A 20155-nucleotide genomic window follows, 5' to 3' on the forward strand; every position below is an offset into this window, starting at 1 on the left:
AGCTGAAGTCGGACACTCAACCGACTAAGCCAGCCAGGAGCCCCAGTAGAGGACTTGTTTAAATAAATGTTGTCGTCTTCGTTCAGTGATCTATGTATCCGTTAGAAACAGAAAGAAAGAATGGGCCAGCTGTGTGTGTCACCATGGGAAACGGGGCACACGGTATCTCCACACCAAGCAGAGAGCAAGGCGTAGAGTCGTGTATGTTGTATGCCAACATTTGTGGGGGGAAATAGAGCCACTAAGAACAGACACACGTGAGTATAATGGATCCACTTAGAATCTTTGTGGAAGGGTACACAAAAGGCTGGTCCCTGTCACTGGCTGTCTGGTGGCAAGAGTCACAGATGCACTGGTTGGTGTAACCCTTCTGGTGACTTCATGCGCCATGCCCATGTATTTCCTGTTCCTGTTCAGTTTACTGTAAGTCCAGTAAACTGGCCCTTGTACACAGAGGGCAAGCAGAGACCAAAGGAAGAGGCAGACAGACCGCTCCAGGTTAAGTAGGTGGCAGGTTTAATAAGGAAGCTTATTCACGTGGTTTGTCTTGGGTGGTCATAAGACCAACAGATCCCCCCTCCCCCTCTCCAAATCTTAAAAGTTCATAAAGAGACCTCAACTAGGGTTTGGTCACGTAGACTGTCCGGATGGTCTCAACAGCACCTTACTTTACTCTCCCAGGGCTGTGTCCTTAAGGCAGCTTGCTGGTTGAGCGAGGCAGGTGGATAGAATGTTCCAAGGACAGGGGAGTGGGTGAGGAACCTCCCGATTGCCTGGGTCCAGTGCACGGGTCAGTCAGCAGTCCCATCCTCTCGGTGACCTCCTCCAATAGCTAGCTAGCTAGCTAGGTATGACCAAGGACAAGAGAGAGAGAGAGGAAGGTCATTCTCCCCATTAAAAATCTTAAGAATGAAAGGGCCATTGAAAGAGGAGTCCCTGTCACTGTGTGATACTTTGTCACTGGCTACTACCCTCTCTGCCATCTGAAAGCATCTCAGAGGCATTAGCGAGGGTGTTAAGTGACTAGGAATGGCTGGAAACTTATGTTGCTTCCCTCGCACAAGAGCAGGACCCAAAGTCCTACACTTCGGGCTGGTTTTTCTAGTCTGCATTTTGCAGAAGAGATGTTTGGCTGTCCCCACCACCCTTCCCTGAGACTGGTTAGCTTCATGATCATCAGTGGCTGTTTTTATTATGTTGGTCTTGACCCTTGTGCCTCTGGCCACCCACAGGCACAGTTTCTTGCTCACTTAGACCCTCTGATGGGACTAATTGAACTAATCTTTGTCCATAGTTAGAAAAACTTGAGTCATCAGCCAGTAGGTATGTTTCTTCAACGGATGTCAACCTCCTGGCTATTGAAAGTCCTTTATAGTCTGATACAGGCACCGTCTCTCTTAGCTTTCTTCCTTGTCACATTTCAAAGAAGGATTCTGAACAGCTGAGGTCCTGCCCTAAAGCCGGGGGTCATGGGACTTGAGGTGCTCAACACAAACCAGAAGAGATCAATACTATGATTGTTCTGTCTGCATTCAAGACAGAGCATCTCCGCTGGTTGATTATTGGGATATTTTAGGACTTCACGTATTGAAGACCTTTCTCTTTAAACCAGGTTTCTCAGCCTCAGCACTCTTGGTGTTTTGGGCCGAGTAATTCTTTATTTCGACGGAGGGGCGGGGGTGCTGTCCTGTGCGTGGTAGGATGTTGAGCAGAATCCCTGGCCTCTATCCATTAGACGCCAGAAGTGTCCGCCATGTTGTGATAAGTGAGAGTATCTTTGTGCATTGCCAAACCTCCCATGAGAACAGAGGGCAGAATCACTCCTGATTAAAAACAAAACCAGGGGCTCCTGGGCGGCTCAGTTGGTTGAGCGTCCGACTTCGGCTCAGGTCATGATCTCAGGGTCGTGGGTTCGAGCCCTGCATCAGGCTCTGTGCTAATGGCTCAGAGCCTGGAGCCTGCTTCAGATTCATGTCTCCCTCTCTCTCTGTCTCTCTCTCTCTCTCTCTTCCCCTTCCTCGCTCACGCTCTCTCTCAATCTCTCAAAAATAAATGAACGTTAAAAAAAAAGAACAAGACCATAACTCCTGGTGCCTCTGTGAGCATATATTATACCTGCTTCACTCTTTTCTTCTCTAACTACCTTAGACACTTTTTTTTAAATGTGCTTTAAATAACTTTTATAAAAGGTGATGTTGGTGGGGGGGCACCCAGGTGGCTCTGTTGGTTAAGCATCTGACTTCGGCTCAGGTCAGGTTCTCACAGTCTGAGTTCGAGCCCGCAATGGGCTCTGTGCTGACAGCTCGGAGCCTGGAGCCTGCTTTAGAATCTGTGACTTTCTCTCTCTCTCTGCCCCTCCCCCACTCACGCTCTGTCTCTGTCTCTCAAAAAATAAATAGATGTTAAACACAATTAAAAAAAAAAAAGTGATGTGGAAATACATTTCCTCCTAATGTATTGTTTGCTGCACTTTTCTTAAGTCTCCTGAAATTTCTACACCACAGCCTTGTAGGACAACTAGAAGGTGATGTTTAAGCTTGGATGTGTTAATACTGAGTTGCCCAGTCTAGTTTTTACCAAGAAGAATGTCCCATTTTATTTGAAGTGACGAGTAATGATTTTGTCCCCTGTGTGGAAGGCGTCTGACCTCACTGGAATGGACGTGTCTAAGCGCAGGGAGAGGGATACATGTTAGACCCAAGGAAGGCCTTATCCACACAGGTGTCTTGGGCTCTCTCTCCCTGGATTTACCTCAGGACCCACATGAACTTCCAGATCACTCTTGGGGGTTGACCTGCCTCCCCATGTCTTCCCTGGGGACACATTAGAGTATGCAGATTTCCTGGGGGTGTTCAGATCCGTAAATTCAAGTGGATGGAGCCCTAAAAACTTGTTTTCCTGCTTGATCCCGCTTACAAGCCATTTGGATTTGTCTGCCTCAGGATTGAGTTAGTTTAGTTCAGTTTAATTATTTTTTAACTCATGTTTTTAGAGAGAAAGCAGGGGAGAGAAAGAGAGAGAATGTTAAGGAGGCTCTGTGTTCAGGGCAGAGCCCAACTCAGGGCTCCACCCCACGACCCCGGAATCATGACCTGAGCCAAAATCAAGAGTTAGGTGCACAGGGTGCCTGGGTGGCTCAGTCAGTTAAGCGTCCGACTTCGGCTCAGGTCATGATCTCATGGTTCGTGGGTTCGAGCCCCACATCGGGCTCTGTGCTGATAGCTCAGAGCCCGGAGCCTGTTTCAGATTCTGTGTCTCCCTCTCTCTATGCCCCTCCCCAACTCATGTTCTGTCTCCCTCTGTCTCAAAAATAAATAAATATTAAAAAAAAAAAATTAAAAAAAAAAAAAAAGAGGTGCTCAGCTGACTGAGCCACCCAGGAGCCCCATGGATTGAGGCATTTTAATCCGATCACGCTCTTAAATCCTCCGAGGGTCGTCAGACGCCCTCAGAATGAGACCTCGGTGCCTGCTTCTGGGGGAGAAGGCCCTCTCCGATCTGGCCTCTGCCTTATGCTCTACCCACTCCTTGTCACTCACTCACTGTGCCCCAGCTGCACTGGCCTCGGTGGGGACCTTAGGGCAGCCATATTGGTCCCACCTCAGGGCCTTTGCACATGCAGTTCCCTCTACCTGGGCTATTCTTTCTCAAGTCTCTTTGAGGCATGGCTGACTCTCTCTCCCACGTGGGTTGCATCTTAAATGCCACCCCTTCTGAAAGGTCTTCCTGTATCACGGCTGCACACGTCACCACATCCCACTCCCCATTGTCCTGATTTCTGCTCTCCCTACCACTTCCAACTATTTGAAATGATCCCTGTCACGTTTTGTGCATTTACTATTTGTTTCTCTGCACTAGAATACAAGTTGAGTGACGGTAGCCAAGCTCTTTGTGTAGCAACTAACACAGGAGGCTCTGGGCTGTGTGTAGTCCTACACTGTGTGTGCTACCCTGTGGGCCGGAAGATCTGAGGATATGCTGCTGGTTATTTATTTGCTTATTTATTTTGGAAAGGGGCGGGGGAGGTAGAGGAAGGGAAGGTAGAATCTCAAGCAGGCTGCATGCTCAGTATGGAGCCTGAGGCGGGGCCCGATCTCACGACCCTGGGATCGTGACCTGAGCTGAAGTCAAGAGTCCGCTGCTCAACCGACTGAGCGCCCCGCCTGCCCCCCCGCCAGGCACCACGGTGTTGGCAGTTCCCAGCTTGTTGTTGTCTGTGTGTGTCAGATGGTTCAGGCTCAGCAAGGAGAGAGCTGGTCACTTACTAGTAAGGAGGGAATGGGTCGTGCTACCCGACTGTGGGTTTGCCAAAGTTGGATATTTCATTTAAATAGACTCGTATGATACGTGCCCCGCGTCTGGCTCATTTCACTTAGCATAATGTTTTCGAGGTTCCCCCGCGGCTTATGTCAGCGCTTCGTTCCTTTTTATGGCTGAATAATATTCCCTTGTCTGATTATACCGCTTTTTATCGATCCCTGCGTCAGGTGGTGGACGATCAAGCTGTTTGCGCCTTTCGGCTGTCGCGAATCGCGCTGCCGTTCTCCTGCGTGCACGTGTGGTGTGTTTCTTTTGACCATCTGCTTTCAGTTACTCTGAGTGGAATTGAGTAGACTCGCCAGGCCGTATGGTAATTTTGTGTCGTTTATTGAAATGTTGCCACGCTCCGCAGAAACTCTGCCCCATTTTGCATTTCCACCAGCCCTGCTTGATGAAGCTCAGCGTTTCTCTACCTGTTCACCAAGGCTCCGCGTGCTCACCGATACTTTCTTTCTGGTTGTTATTATTGCCCTTGCCATTCTAGTGGGTATGAAGTAGTATCTCTTTGTGGCTCTGATGCAGATTTCCTTCGTAACTGATGAGTCAAGCGTCTTTCATATGTTCAGAGGCATTTTCTGTCTTCTTTGGAGGGTGCCTTTGTTTTTATGCTTACTTTCTTCGCATTGTCACTGCATGTGAACACTTTTCTCTCTCCCTCCCCCTCCCTCCCTTCCCCCCCCCCCCTCTCTCTCTCTCTCTCTCGACCATAAGCTGCCTCGTTTATAAAATGGAGCTGTGGTACTTCTCCTGGGAGAGACTGACCTTTGGAACTTAAAGCATTGTTCAAGTCATTGTTAACATAAGTTTCAAATCTTGTCTTTTTTTTTCTTGCTGTTATTCCACTTTATTTTCATTTTTTAGAGAAAGCGAGCAGGGGAGGGGCAGAGAGAGAGAATCCCAAGCAGGCTCCGGGCTCAATGCTCAGCCCAACACAGGGCTCTAACTCACAACCATGACGTGATGTGAGCCGAAATCAAGACTTGGATGACTAACCGACTGAGCCACCCAGGCGCCCCTATCTCATTGTATTTTAAAATGCAGTCTGGGGGCATCTGGGTGGCTCAGTCAGCTAAGCGTCCGACTTCAGCTCAGGTCACGATCACTCAGTCCGTGAGTTTGAGACCCGCGTCGGGCTCTGTGCTGAATGCTCAGAGCCTGGAGCCTGTTTCGGATTCTGTGTCTCCCTCTTTCTCTGACCCTCCCCCGTTCATGCTCTGTCTCTCTCTGTCTCAAAAATAAATAAACGTTAAAAAAAATTAAAAAATAAAAATAAAAAATAAAATGCAGTCTGTAAACTGTAGGCTTATTTTCCAAATTGGCACATTTTTTTTTAAATCTCTTAAAAAAATTTTTTTAATGCTTATTCATTTTTGAGAGAGAGAGAGAAAGAAAGAGACAGATCATGAGCAGGGGAGGGTCAGAGAGAGGGGGAAACACAGAATCCAAAGCAGGCTCCAGGCTCTGAGCCATCAGCACAGAACCCGACGTGGGGCTCGAACTCACGAGCTGTGAGATCATGACCTGAGCCAGAGTCAGATGCTCAACTGACCGAGCTATCCAGGTGCCCCCTAAATGGCACCTTTATTTCAGTTTTAATTTTCTGAGTTTTGACCTGTGTCTAATCCGTACTTGTATGCTATGAGTGTTTAGGTTTTAAACATATTTTAAGGTCGGTTTGTATCTTAACTAACACAGTATTGAGGCAGGAATTTGACTTTCTGCTGTTTTAGAGTAGGCAGGTGACTGTTGGAGTGGTTTTCATTACAACATCGTCGTCGTTGTTGTTGCTGTTCTCCTTTTCAGAAAAAGTTGCCTTTGACAACACTGGCTCAGTGTTTGATGGAGGGGTCAGCTATCCTGGGAGATGACACGCTTCTCGGGTAAGTGACACCATGTGTGGGTTTGTACCAAATCTGCGTAAGTCCCCATCCCTGAAAAGGGCACCAGAACTTCTCAGGGATGCACTGAGGACATCTGAAAGTCTGGCTGGGGCTTGGGTGCGAAGAAGAAAGGGTTTGCCAGTGAGAAAAATGCAAAAAGCCCAGGGATCGAAGTCATCTTTTCTGTGCAGTGAGGCAACTTCCCTGGGGGAGAAAATTAGCATACTAAGCACACGACACTGTGGAAGGACAGTTGAAACCCCCAGGGCTCCAGCGGAAGCAAATGGGAAAGCTCTCCATGTCAGATGTCAAAAATTATAGGATTCCGAGAACAGCCCTGGCTGATTTGGAGCTCACAATGAAAACAAACTAAAAATAGAATCGTCGTGAGGGAGAATCAGCAGGCACCGTCAGCAGGAGAATCGGGTCCCTACGAACTAAAAAATGGTAGGATAATACGAGGGAAAATAGGAAATCATAATGTCGATATGAAGCAATTGTTCCTAACATGAAGCTGAAAAATTACGGACAGTGCAGGCTTTAGCAGCACGTACCCCCAAATCAGAACAGTAGACGTTAGCATGGCCCCCAGAAATGGGTAACACACACACAGGCGGGTGAAACATTCCATATTTTTAAAGAAAAGTGTTTTTGGAACTATGTGTGGTGACAAATGTTAACTAGACTTCTCATGCTCTTTTCACAATAGATACAAATACGGAATCATTGTGTCGTGCACCTAGAGCTAATATACCGTTACACGTCGATTATATTATGTATGGCAATTAACATGTTGGGGCACCTGGGTGGCGCAGTCGGTTAAGCGTCCGACTTCAGCCAGGTCACGATCTCGCGGTCCGTGAGCTCGAGCCCCGCGTCGGGCTCTGGGCTGATGGCTCAGAGCCTGGAGCCTGTTTCCGATTCTGTGTCTTCCTCTCTCTGCCCCTCCCCCGTTCATGCTCTGTCTCTCTCTGTCCCAAAAATAAATAAACGTTGAAAAAAAAAATTAAAAAAAAAAATGTAAAGACAAAATGGTCCTTAACAAAAGAATCAAGTGATATGGGAAAAAAAAAAAAAAGAGAGAGAGGGAGAGAGAGAATAGAATCAAAGAAAAAGCAAATAGGACTTTTAAAAATTCAAATCGTACTTAATATGATTTAAAAACGTGAAGCAAGCTATTGGCGAGGATGCGGGGGTGGGGGGAAGAAGCCTTGTGCGCTGTGGGTGGGAATGCCAACAGGTGCCACTTTGGAAAACAGGATGGAGGTTCCTCCAAAAGTTAGAAATAGAGCTACTCTACGGCCCAGTAGTCGTGCTATTGGGTATTCACCCAAAGAAAACAAAAACCCGAATTCACAGGCGTATATGCACTCCTGTGTTTGTTGTAGCATTATGTACTATAGCAAGTATTCGGACGCAGCCAAAGTGGGGTGTGTGTGTGTGTGTGTGTGTGTGTGTGTGTGTGTGTGTGTATTTATATATGATGGAATATTACTAAGCCGTAAAAAAGTAAGATGTTGCCGCTTGTGATCATGGATGGACCTAAAGGGTTTTATGCTAAGTGAAATAAATCAGACCGAGAAAGACAAATACTATATGATTTCATTTACATGTGGACTCAAAAACAAACAAAGCAGAAACAGACCTATAAATATAGAGAACACACTCATGGTGGCCAGAGGGGAGGGGTGCAAGGGCCAGGCTTCCCGTTATGAAACCAGCCACAGAGATGAAAGGTACAACATAGGGGATTTTAAAAAGCAGGGGGAGGGGCGCCTGGGGGGCTCAGTTGATTAGGCATCCAGCTTCAGCTCCGGTCATGATCTCACAGCTCGTGAGTTTGAGCCTGTCATCGGGCTCTGTGCTGACATCTCGGAACCTGGAGCCTGCTTCAGATTCTGTGCCTCCCTCTCTCTCTGCCCCTTCCCTGCTTGTGCTCTGCTCTCTCTCAAAAATAAACGTTAAGAAGTGTTTTCTTTTCTTTTTTTTTTTTTCTTCAACGTTTATTTATTTTTGGGACAGAGAGAGACAGAGCATGAACGGGGGAGGGGCAGAGTGAGAGGGAGACACAGAATCGGAAACAGGCTCCAGGCTCTGAGCCATCAGCCCAGAGCCCGACGCGGGGCTCGAACTCCCGGACCGCGAGATCGTGACCTGGCTGAAGTCGGACGCTTAACCGACTGCGCCACCCAGGCGCCCCAAGAAGTGTTTTCTTAAAGGTATCACATTTCTGTGTATAGTGTGCATGTTGGAAAAATGAGCCACCACACAGGGAATAGGATGGAAAACCTGTAAACTAGTGAAAGGATGTAAAGGGAAACCGATAAAATAGAAAACACCCCCTAGGAGGGGCTACACGAGCAGCACGGGCCAAGAGAAAAGCATAATAAGGGGCAAACAGCAGGTGACATTGAGAGCACTTACTGGGTCTGTATCTCTAGTTGTAAAGGACGAAATAACCTCGACTGCTCATAATCTGGAGAGTCGCAGGTGGATAAGACACCCACGCCGTTTCAGAGACTTGCCCAAAACATAGTGACACAGGTAGATTGAAGGTCAGGTGATGAGGAACACCCAGGTAAACATGACAGACTGAGCACAACCATCTAATAAACCCGGAAAGGCCTGAAAACCAGGAAAGAAAACAAGAGTTGGCGAAAGCTGTAAAGGTTCTGGGTGGTACCGGTAACTGACCCGGTATTAGCGGGTCTCAGAAAGGGGACTCCGGAGCCAGAAGTAGGCTCTGCAGAGAGCCACATCCCTTACGTCCCGAAATACTCACTGGTTCAGGGCTGCTGGCCCTCGGGACCTCTAGAATGGCGAGGGATTGCAGTTAGGCATGCACATGAAAAGCTAGTCGGGTACCACTTGGACGGTTCACATGCAGCCCTTATCCACAGCCCTGGGAGACTCTCATCCCCTTGTGCCCAACCCCAGCAGAAGAGTCTGCAGCTTTGTTCTCTGGAGGGGGTAAAGCAGAGTGTCCCCAGACTGTGGGCACCATGTAAGGGTCTCAGGCGTTAAAGTGACTGACGAATACTGGATGCTGAGACTCTTCATGTCTCTTCCCCCTGACCTCTGCAAGCCTCCCCAGGCCCGTGCTCTCTAGGCAGGAAAGTAACAAGAGCCTGGCAAATGTGACCGGCCCAACAGGAATGGACTAAAGATCAAAGATATTAGAGGGGACACTGCTCCAGTTAATATGACCCGGCTCGACCATCCTACAGACGATCTCGAAGCCGATAGGCTTTCTTCACGTACTCCCAGCTTTGAGTCTCCACTCTTTTTTTTTTTTTTTCTTTCATGTTTATTTGTGAGAGAGAGAGAGCATGAGCAGGGGGGAAGGGCAGAGAGCAAGGGAGACAAAGAATCTGAAGCAGGCTCCAAGCTGTCAGCACAGAGCCTGATGTGGGGCTTGAACTCACAAACCACGAGATCATGACCTGAGCTGAATTTGGACGCTTAACCAACTGAGCCACCCAGGCGCCCCCGAGTCTCCACTCTTAAATATAGACAGGCGTCCCAGATCTCCAGACATTGGAGGGAAGTCTGACCTGAAACCCATATACCAAAACAATTGGGGGTGGGGGCAGGGAATGTAACTGGGGAGAAATAGATACCACATCGGGAGGAGATACTTTCAGGAAAATGCTTCACATAACGTTGTCATGTGATCAGAGAAAATAATGCGTCCGTGAAATAAAAGGATGTTTGTCAGTTATATCTCAATGAAAAAAAAAAGTATTTTAAAAAAACACACAACAGCCCAGAGTGTCAATTTAAAAAAAGGGGGGGAGGGCAGGGCACCTGGGTGGCTTAGTCGGTTGAGTGTCCGACTTCCACTCAGGTCATGATCTCACGGTTCATGGGTTCGAGCCCTGCGTTGGGCTCTGTGCTGACAGCTCGGAGCCTGGAGCCTGCTTTGGATTCTGTGTCTCCCCCTCTCTCTGCCCCTCCCCCGCTCATGCTCTGTCTTTCTCTCTCAAAAATAAACAAGCATTCAAAAAAATAAAAAAAAATGCTTATGGGGGTTCCATAAGCTTGGTTTTGGTTCAGGTCATGATTTTGCAGGTTCAAGAGTTCCAGCCTTGCATTGGCTCTGAGCTGGCAGTGTAGAACCTGCTTGGGATTCCTTCTCTCTCCCTCTTTCTCTGCTCCTTCCCTGCTCGTGCTCGCTCTCTCTGTCTCATAAATAAACTTAAAAAAAAAAAAACTTATGGAAAAATACTCTGAGATCAAAAGCAAGCTCATGGAAACAAAAAGTACAACTTTTTTTTCAGTGGTAGGTTTAGAGGATAAAGTGGAAGAAATTCAGAGACTAGAAAAACATGACCATGACGTGGAAAATAGAAAAGTTGGAAGATTGGCAGGCGAATCCAGGAGGTTTTAGGCCTGAATAGCAGGACTTCAGAGAAAAAGGAGAGGAAGAAATAATCCTAGCAGTAATAGTAGTAGTAATAAAGGAATCCGAGAGAGTTTTCCAGAACCGAAGGGCATGAGCTGTTCTATTGAAAGGGCCCACGGAGCTCCTGGTACAATAGAAAAAGTTGAACCAATGCCAGGCTCACCACTAGTGAGGACCGAGTGACAAGTGAAAAGATTCTACAACCTTCTGGAGAAAAAAAAAAAAATTGTCATAGACAAAGTCTCAGAAATCTGAATGCTTCCAGACTTGCCAAGATCAACAGTGGAAACAGAAGTTAATTACTGTGGAATGCCTTCAAATTTCTGAAGGCGTCTGATGATCAGTGTAGAATTCAGTATCCTGCCTCACTGTCAGTCAACACTCAGGGTAATAGAGGAGAATGTTGTAGCACACAGGATCTCAACAATTGCCTTCCCAAGGGGCGCCTGGGCGGCTCAGTCGGTTAAGCATCCGACTTTGGCTCAGGTCGTGAGCTCACAGTTCAGGGTTCGGGCCCCACATCAGGCTCTGTGCTGACAGCTCAGAGCCTGGATCCCACTTCAGATTCTGTGTCTCCCTCTGTCTCTGCTCCTCCCCTGCTCATGCACCGTCTCTGTCTCTGTCTCTCTCTCTTAAAAATGAATAAACATTAAAATTTTTTTTTTTTAAATTGACTTCCCACACACTCTCTCAAGCTGCTTCAGCAAGACGTGCTCGACAGTGAGGGAGTGACCGAGAAAGAGGTATAGACAGAGGACGTGGGAAATAAGGTCTGTCCAGCACAGGACAGAGGGAGGGAGAATCCCAGGAAATGGGGAAGAAAGTATGCGGGAAGATGGCCATGCCCAAGGATTGAAGGAAAACTCAGTCCAGGTTGACGCGGGTCCGGGAGAGAAGAATTCGAGAAGTTGAAATTCATTCACATCCAGCGTGATTCTGTTTCTTAAGACAGAAAGTAGTTCGTGGTGGAGGGTTTGGGGTTCGATCAGGTCTATAGAGAAATAAACACGCAAACCGAAACAAGGCAATTATTAACTCCACAGAGAGGACACATACACAGCAAAGACCAGTGATCGCAATATACGACTCTGAATCAAACACATGGGGTCAAAAATATAGTGCAAATACTAAAGGTCTCTAAATACGTGCAGGGAGGTCAGGTGTAAAGGTAGCTAAATTTTCACTTTCCACAGTTGGCAGTTAATAGCCAGTGGTTACAATTCAACAACAACAAAGTAGCATCAGGAGCATAGAGGTAAGTAACAGACAAATTAGGTCAAAGACACCATTAGAAGAAGAAAACAATGATCCTAAGCCCACGACCTGGAAGTTGCCATTTGCAGCAGATATGAAATAGAATGTGAATCCACTCTGCCTCCACAGACATATTTTTAAGTATATATAAGGAACTCCTACAAATAAAATGAAATAAATAGATCCGGGTACACAAATAATCAAAGAACATGAACAAGCACATCGTGGAACAGGAAATCCTGAATGGCCCCAAACACAGAAAGATCTTCAGTCTCTCCAGGAGCCAAGGAATGCGAATTAAAGCCAGGAGGGGGTAATGTTTTGCACCCACCAGTTTGGCAGAAATTAAATGCCTTAGTGATACCGAGGGTTGGAGAGAGCGTGGAACGTTGGGAACTCCTATTTGCACTGGTGAGAGAGAAGTTAGCATTCTCACTTTAAAAAGCAGGTATCTAGTAAGGTTTAAGGGGATGTGTATCTCCTCTCCTTTGCACAGAAAAATTCTCACATGCAAACAGAGACCGTGCACATATGCCCTGCAGCTCTGGACGGAATGGCAGTGTTGGTTATGGGAAGGGTTAATAAATGGTGGAGTGAAAGTACATACACCAGAATGACTTAATTCTGTGGATATCGAGACACATAAGCCCCAAAGATGATGATGCATGAAAAAAGCAAGCAGCAGATAGGTTCAGCCTAAAACCATTGCTGTGAACTTGTTTCTTTTTTTTTTATGTTTATTTTTGAGAGAGATACAGAGAGACAGAGAGTGTGAGTGGGGGAGGGGCAGAGAGAGAGAGGGAGACAGAATCCGAAGCAGGCTCCAGGCTCCGAGCCATCAGGACAGAGCCCCACATGGGGCTCAAACCCATGAACCTTGAGATCATGACCTGAGCCGAAGTCAGATGCTTAATCAACTGAGCCACCCAGGCGCCCCCTGATGTGAACTTGTCGTTCAGGTGGGGCGTTGGTATCATGTATCGTATGTGACCGCTTATGTGTCATTAAAGTGTAAACATAACAGGAAACATAGATACATACTAACTGAAAAGTAACAGTGGTCTCTTATACTTTTATTGATTTGTAAAAACTTTTTGCGTGAGTTTCAGTTAGCATGGTACCACGCAAAAGGAGGACTGTCTGTAGACCCATTCAGGGGGCATTAACATCCTTGAAATAACGTATCGTCTCATCTAGGAATATGGTATATAGCTTTCTACTCATTCAGGTCTTCTGTTATTTGCTCACTGCGAACACACTTTTGTAACGCTTTTTCCATTCCAACTTTCCACTGGATAATTGTTCATTCTCTACAAAGGTAAGTTGTCACGGCTTAAGAGAAGGGGTTTTCTGTCTCTAAGAGCCTCTTGCAATTGAAGCTTTTGGAATGTGTTTAAAGATGTTGGTTTGTTCATGTATCAGTTATAGCTGGTTTTCCAGTGCTCCGGGCAGATAGAAGCATCTGGGTCTTAGAGGAGTGTGCATTCAGCATGCATGAGTCTGTGCTCCCCACACCTCTCTTATATTTCCCTACATGTTCCCTTTACTCCAGGCACACGGTAGGTACTTAGCATCATTTAAAAAAACTGAAAATTTCAGGGGCGCCTAGGTGGCTCAGTCAGTTGAGCGTCTGACTTCGGCTCAGGTCATGATTTCATGAGCTCATGATTCATGAGTTCAAGCCTCATATCGGGCTCACTGCTGTCAGCCCGTCAGCGCAGACCCCTCTTTGGATCCCCTGTCCCTCTCTCTCTGCCCCTCTCCCGCTTGCCCCTTCCCAAAAAATAAATGTTAAAAAAAAAAAAGCCCTGAAAATTTCAGAAATGGAAACGAACGGAGCACGTTGGTCAATGTTGTAGCAGGGGAACCAGCCAGTGTAGGAACACCATCCCCTGAAAGCTTACCCAGCCTTGAGAGGAGGACGGTGGTTGCAGGTGACCTCTTGCCTTCTGGGGTTTTCAGCCTGGCTTCCCCCTCCTGTTGCAGGAAGATGCTGAAACTCTGTGGAGAGACCGAGGACAAGCTGGCTCAGGAGCTGATCCACTTTGAGTTGCAGGTGGAGAGAGACGTGATTGAGCCCCTGTTTTTGCTGGCCGAGGTAAGCAGCGGGGATGAGGCCACCCGCGCTGTGAGACTGTTTTTCACCACGGACGATTACTGCCTGTCCGCGTGGTCAGGATTCCCTGGTATGACAGCCCCGTCCACTGTTTGTCAGCTCTGTCTCCCACCTGTACTCGTGTCTGTTGGCGTTCCGCTGGGGAAGGGAATAAAGCTGGTACTGTACCTCCTTCCCCACCAGGGTCTACACTGCTATACTGTCCCTGCCCTCCATCCATCTCTAGTCTTCACTGAAATGAAGGCAGCCCTTCCTCAGAAGGAGAGTCTGTAGGGGCTCGCAGGTTATGTGTACATGGATTTATTTGATTTGATTGTTTTTATTGTACTTTATTCATTTTATTCATTTATTTTATTTTATTGTACTTATTTTATTCATTTTATTTTTTCTTTTATTTATTTACCTTATTTTTATTTTATTTATTTTATTATTTTATTCATTTTTTTATTTTAATTTATTTTTATTTTATTTTCGTTTTTTATTCTATTTTTTATTTTATTTTATTCATTTTATTTTACTTATTTTATTCATTTATTTTATTTTATTTTTATTTCACTCATTTTATTTTTTCTTTTCTTTTATATTATTAGTTTATTTTATTTATCTTATTATTTTATTTTATTTTTTATTTTACTTTTATTTTCTTCATTTATTTTGTTATTTTAATTTATTTTAATTTTATTTTTTATTATTTTACCATTTTATTTTATTTATTGTTTTATTATTTTATTTTTTATTTTGTTTTATTCATTTACTTTTTATTTTATTTTACTTTATTCATTTTATTTTATTCATTTATTTTATTTTATTATTTTTATTTTATTCATTTTATTTTTTTCTTTTCTATGATTAATTTTATTTATCTTTTTATTTTATTTTATTTTTATTTTATTTATTTTATTCATTTATTTTATTTTAATTTATTTTTTTAAATTTTTGTTTTATTTATTTTTTTATTTTATTTTATTCATTTTAGTTTAGTTTATTTGCATGAATTCCAGTGTGGTTAACACACAGTGTTATTATATTAGCCTCAGCTGTACAACATACTGATTCAACAATTCTGTACGTTACTCAGTGCACCTCACAATAAGTGTGCTCTTGGGATGCCTGGGTGGCTCAGTCGGTTGAGCATCCGACTTTAGCTCAGGTCATGATCTTGCAGTTCGTGGGTTCGAACCCCGTGTCGGGCTCTGTGCTGACAGCTCAGAGCCTGGATCCCACTTCGGATTCTGTGTCTCCCCCTCTCTCTCGGCCCCTCCTCCCTTCACATTTTGTCTCTCTCAAAAATAAACAAACATTGGGGCGCCTGGGTGGCGCAGTCGGTTAAGCCTCTGACTTCAGCCAGGTCACGATCTCGCGGTCCGTGAGTTCGAGCCCCGTGTCAGGCTCTGGCCTGATGGCTCAGAGCCTGGAGCCTGTTTCCGATTCTGTGTCTCCCTCTCTCTCTGCCCCTCCCCCGTTCATGCTCTGTCTCTCTCTGTCCCAAAAATAAATAAACGTTGAAAAAAAAAATTAAAAAAAAAAATAAACAAACATTAATAAGTGTGCTCTTAATCTCCTTCATCCCTGGATTTTAAAGGGTGCTAAATAAAAACGATTTTATTACAAAGACACCTTGAGGTCTCTGTGACGATTTTGCTGGCTTCCACCAAGTAAAATTGTGTGTCAAGTAAGAAAGGAAACGCTTGGGGGTTGTATTTGCCTTGAACCCCGGACCTCCCCCCGATTGCCTCTAGTTGGTCCTATAAAACCTCCCTGGGTACCATCCTGTCCGGCTGCCTGCAATGATGTAAATGCTTTACATCTGCACAGTTTGTTCTCCAGTAGCTACCCATGGCCATTGAGCTCTTGAAATGTGGTTAGTGTGACTGAGGAATTCAGTTTTTAATTTTGCTTAATTTTTGCTCCTGAGAATTTCTTTTAATTTTTTTTTAAAGATGAAATTTATTGTCACATTGGTTTCCTTACAACACCCAGTGCTCATCCCAACAGGTGCCCTCCTCAGTGCCCATCACCCACCCTCACCTCCCCCCACCCACCATCAACTGTCAGTTCTCAGTTTTTAAGAGTCTCTTATGTTTTTTTTTTTAAACGTTTATTTATTTTTGAGACAGAGACAGAGCATGAACGGGGGAGGGGCAGAGAGAGAGGGAGACACAGAATCTGAAACAGGCTCCAGGCTCCGAGCTGTCAGCACAGAGCCCGACGCGGGGCTCGAACTCACGGACCGCGAGATCGTGACCTGAGCCGAAGTCGGACGCTTAACCGACTGAGCCACCCAGGCACCCCGAGTCTCTTATGTTTTGGCTCCCTCCCTCTCTAACCTTTTTTTTTTTCCTTCCCCTCCCCCATGGGTTTCTGTTAAGTTTCTCAGGATCCACATAAGAGTGAAAACCCATGGTATCTGTCTTTCTCTGTGTGACTTATTTCACTTAGCATGACACTATCCAGTTCCATCCACGTTGCTACAAAGGGCCATATTTCGTTCTTTCTCATTGCCACGTAGTATTCCATTGTGTATATAAACCACAATTTCTTTATCCATTCATCAGTTGATGGACATTTAGGCTCTTTCCACAGTTTGGCTATTGTGTTCCTGAGAATTTAAAATGATGTAGCCACCAGGAGCTAGACGCTACCATATTGGATTAGCATTGCTCCAGACCACGTCTGGTTTCCTTCCCGGACTGCCCCCAGCACCTCCACATCTCCCGATGCAATTTCTGTGACAGAATGTATGGGCAAATAAATACTTGGGTGCCTAAAAGTATTCAAGGAGAAAATCCTATATATGGTGGTTTGACAGAGATCAGCTCTAGACTTCTCAGATACCATCCGGTTAGAGGCCATTGCTCAACCAACAGCATGCGTGAGAGGCCCTTCTCTCTTCATAAAGGTGGTTTGGGGTCCCAGGCAAAGCCTGACTGAAACCCAAGGGGTGTGTTTGACCTGGATGCTGAGGCTCGCTTAACACCACCCAGATGTCCCTGTGACCCTCCAACTTTGCTTCTGGGGGCAGTGATGACTCTGGGAGCCCAGGGCCACATCTTCTCTTACCTGCCAGGAGTTATTAGCTCCCATACGTCAGTCATCCCTGCTCAGAAGATCTTCTTCCCATTTCTGCCTTTTCTATAAAAACCATAGCCTGAGATGATGCCGGTTTCAATGTACACCCAATTTTCCCTTCGAAATTCTCACTTCCTGCCCCACTTTGGCTAAGCCTGGACCCCAAATCCCACACCCCGGGATGTTGAGAGAAGTCATTTTTTTAGAAAGAAAAATAGAAAAAGAGCATCCACATACACCCACTACGGAAGAACTTGCTGTAGCCGAGCAAAGCCATGGCTGTGTTTATTTGGTCTTTATTTTGGAAAAACTTCTTACTGAATTTCTATAAAAATATGTCCTGATTGCATTCCTCATCGGATCTCAGGTCTCCTGAGACTCGTCTCCGTCATCCGCCTGCTGTCTGTTTTGAATTAGGTCCGTGTGTCCACTCTTTCTGCTTTGCTCTCCACTTGTGACCCTGGTGTGGAGGACAGAGCTGGGATTGAGCCCTTTTTTTTTTTTTTTTTTTTTGCTGGCTGAGGTAGGAACAAGAATGAGGCCAGGCATCAGTGAGCAGAGCAGAGCAGAACCCCTACAGGGTCTGGGTGATGGGGGGCCTGGCAGGTGTCCGGTGAAAAAAAGAGCAGAGGTCAACTCAGGATCAAGAATCAAAGGTTCCATCCGGAAATAAGGCTTGGGAGCCCTCCACCACACTTGTTGGATGGCTGGCTGTCCGTGGTTCTTTAAGAATTTATCTGCAACTTGGGGCTCCCGGGTGGCTCAGTCGGTTAAGCATCCAACTCCAGCTCAGGTCATGATCTGGCGGTCCGTGAGTTCGAGCCCCGCGTCGGGCTCTGTGCTGACAGCTTGGAGCCTGGAGCCTGCTTCAGATTCTGTGTCTCCCTCTCTCTCTGCCCCACACCTGCTGGTTCGTTCTCTCTCTCTGTCTCTCTCTCTCTGTCTCTCTCTCAAAATAACATTAAAAAATTTTTAAAAAATATACATTTAAAAAACGAAAAGAATTTGTCTGGAACTTCAGTTTGACTATGTCTCTTACCTTCTGTAACCACAGGTGGAAATCCCAAATATTCAGAAGCAGAGGAAACATTTAGCAAAGTTGGTGTTGGATATGGATTCGTCACGAACAAGGTAGAGTTTCTCCGCTTTCATTTTTGCTTCTTGGAAGGAATAGTGATCATATTTGAGGGGCGTGGCGTGTAGGGCTTTGCGTGTAGGGGTTTGCATGTTGACTATGTTTTCATTGACTAAGTTTTTCCGAACACTCGCAATGTGCCAGGCACTGGCAGTAAGAGTCATGAGTCAGAGACATGGGGTCCCTGCTCTCTTGGGGGCTGAAGTCTAGTGTGGGAGACAGAAACCCTAGATGAGGAGTGAACACGTGGTGATTTCGGGCAGCCGTGAGTCATATAAAGAAGACGGCACTGGGGCGCCTGGGTGGCGCAGTCGGTTAAGCGTCCGACTTCAGCCAGGTCACGATCTCGAGGTCCGGGAGTTCGAGCCCCGCGTCAGGCTCTGGGTTGATGGCTCAGAGCCTGGAGCCTGTTTCCGATTCTGTGTCTCCCTCTCTCTCTGCCCCTCCCCCGTTCATGCTCTGTCTCTCTCTGTCCCAAAAATAAATAAACGTTGAAAAAAAAAAAAAATTAAAAAAAAAAAAAAAAAAAAAAAAAAAAAAAAGAAGACGGCATTTGGGATACCTGGGGGGCTCGGTCGGTGAAACATCCGACTCTGGGTTTCAGCTCGGGTCGTGATCTCACAGTTCGTGAGATCGAGCCCCATGTTGGGCTCTGTGTTGACGGTGCGGAGCCTGCTTGGGATTCTCTCTCTGTCCCTCTCCCTGCTCACGCACACATTCTCTCTGTCTCAGTCTCTCAAAATAATTAATTAAAAAAAAAATGAAGATAGCACGGTGCAATTTTGAGAGAGAATGATGGAGAAAGGAAGGCAACAACATTAGGTAGGGTAAAACAGAGGAGGCTTTTTTGGAGGAGGTGACACTTGATCTGGGACACAAATGACGAGGTAGCCATGCAGAGATTGGGTGCAGAAGGATTCATCACAGCAGGAAGAGCACGTGCAGAGGTCCTGAGGTGGGGAGTCAGGCTGCCATATCCAGGGTACCACACGAAGGCAGTGTGGCTGGGGTAGAAGAGGCCAGTGGTGCAGCTGTCCCCTCTGTAGCCCTGTTCTGAACCCAAGACTATTATGAGGGAAGCACCATTCCCACTGTGCTGTTCTCCTCCGGCACTGTCTCCCAGAAGCCCCCAGAAAGCGCCTGTTACAGCAGGGGAACCTCCAGAGGCTCCGAGACGCCACCATTGACTCTGGCCTCCTTTTGTCCCAATGGCACGTATCCACCTTCTAATCCTTGCACTGGTGTGTGCGCCCAAGCTCACACCTCGAAGGAATGTAGGTTCACGAATACGAGTGTGGAAGGCACATTTTGGTTCGACTCTAGGCCCTTTGGGCGGTCAGTTTTAATCACCTGCACAGCTCTTTTTTGATTTTCCTGAGAAAAAGAAACAAAAACAAACCCCAAATAGACGGATCTGCTTGGCCCGAGAGATGCAATATAGAATCCTGAACCAGGAATCTCTGGTGAGGTTCCCAGATCCAGGCCACCTGGTTAGGTTACTCAGTCCACCTGCCCCCCGAACTCCAGTGCCCTCACCTGCCCACGGGTAATAACGCCACTTGTGGGTTGACTTGAGGATTGTTTTCAGTGTCCAATGAGATCATGTTTATCCCCTTTTTTTTTTTTTTTTTAACACTTTGCAACTGCTTTACAAAAGGAGGCAGCTACGGTAACTGGTTCAGACCCTGGAATTCTGTATCCGGACCAATAGGAAATGTAGGCCAGTCCCCCAAGACCAGAAATAGAACGGGTCGTATCAACAGAGACAACAAAGATTTCTTTAGCTAATTTTGTGTTTCCCAGACTCCCAGTCCACCTGAACAGTTTTGGGGGCATCTGGAGCCACACATCTGGTGAAAAGTTGATTCACTTCTTCCCAATGAATCTGTTAGAAACATTGTGGAGCGCTCCCAGAAACCGAAACGCGGTAGCCCCTGCTGTATATGTACTGGCTACACCTGAAAGTGACCCGGACA

At 46.1% G+C, this 20155-nt stretch overlaps 1 protein-coding gene across 6 annotated transcripts in view; it reads left to right on the forward strand.

The window, feature by feature from the left end:
• The window catches only part of ARHGAP44 (Rho GTPase activating protein 44), a 182496-nt gene that overhangs the window by 107282 nt on the left and 55059 nt on the right, over positions 1–20155 (forward strand). For 5 of the 6 annotated variants that reach the window (XR_015243853.1, XM_086686063.1, XM_086686061.1 and 2 more), the window contains exons 4-6: positions 6124–6200; positions 13846–13957; positions 18099–18175. Coding sequence is in view for 5 of the 6 variants with exons in the window: in XM_086686063.1 (XP_086542189.1) it covers positions 6124–6200; positions 13846–13957; positions 18099–18175 (266 nt within the window). In the remaining variant the exon portion in view is untranslated. The remainder of the gene's footprint in view (positions 1–6123; positions 6201–13845; positions 13958–18098; positions 18176–20155) is intronic. The other variant, XM_086686065.1, reaches the window with a different exon arrangement.

The sequence above is a fragment of the Puma concolor genome, chromosome E1, assembly GCF_028749965.1.
Source record: "Puma concolor isolate L17-30 chromosome E1, mPumCon1.1.hap2, whole genome shotgun sequence".
Classification (NCBI taxonomy): Eukaryota; Metazoa; Chordata; class Mammalia; order Carnivora; family Felidae; genus Puma; species Puma concolor.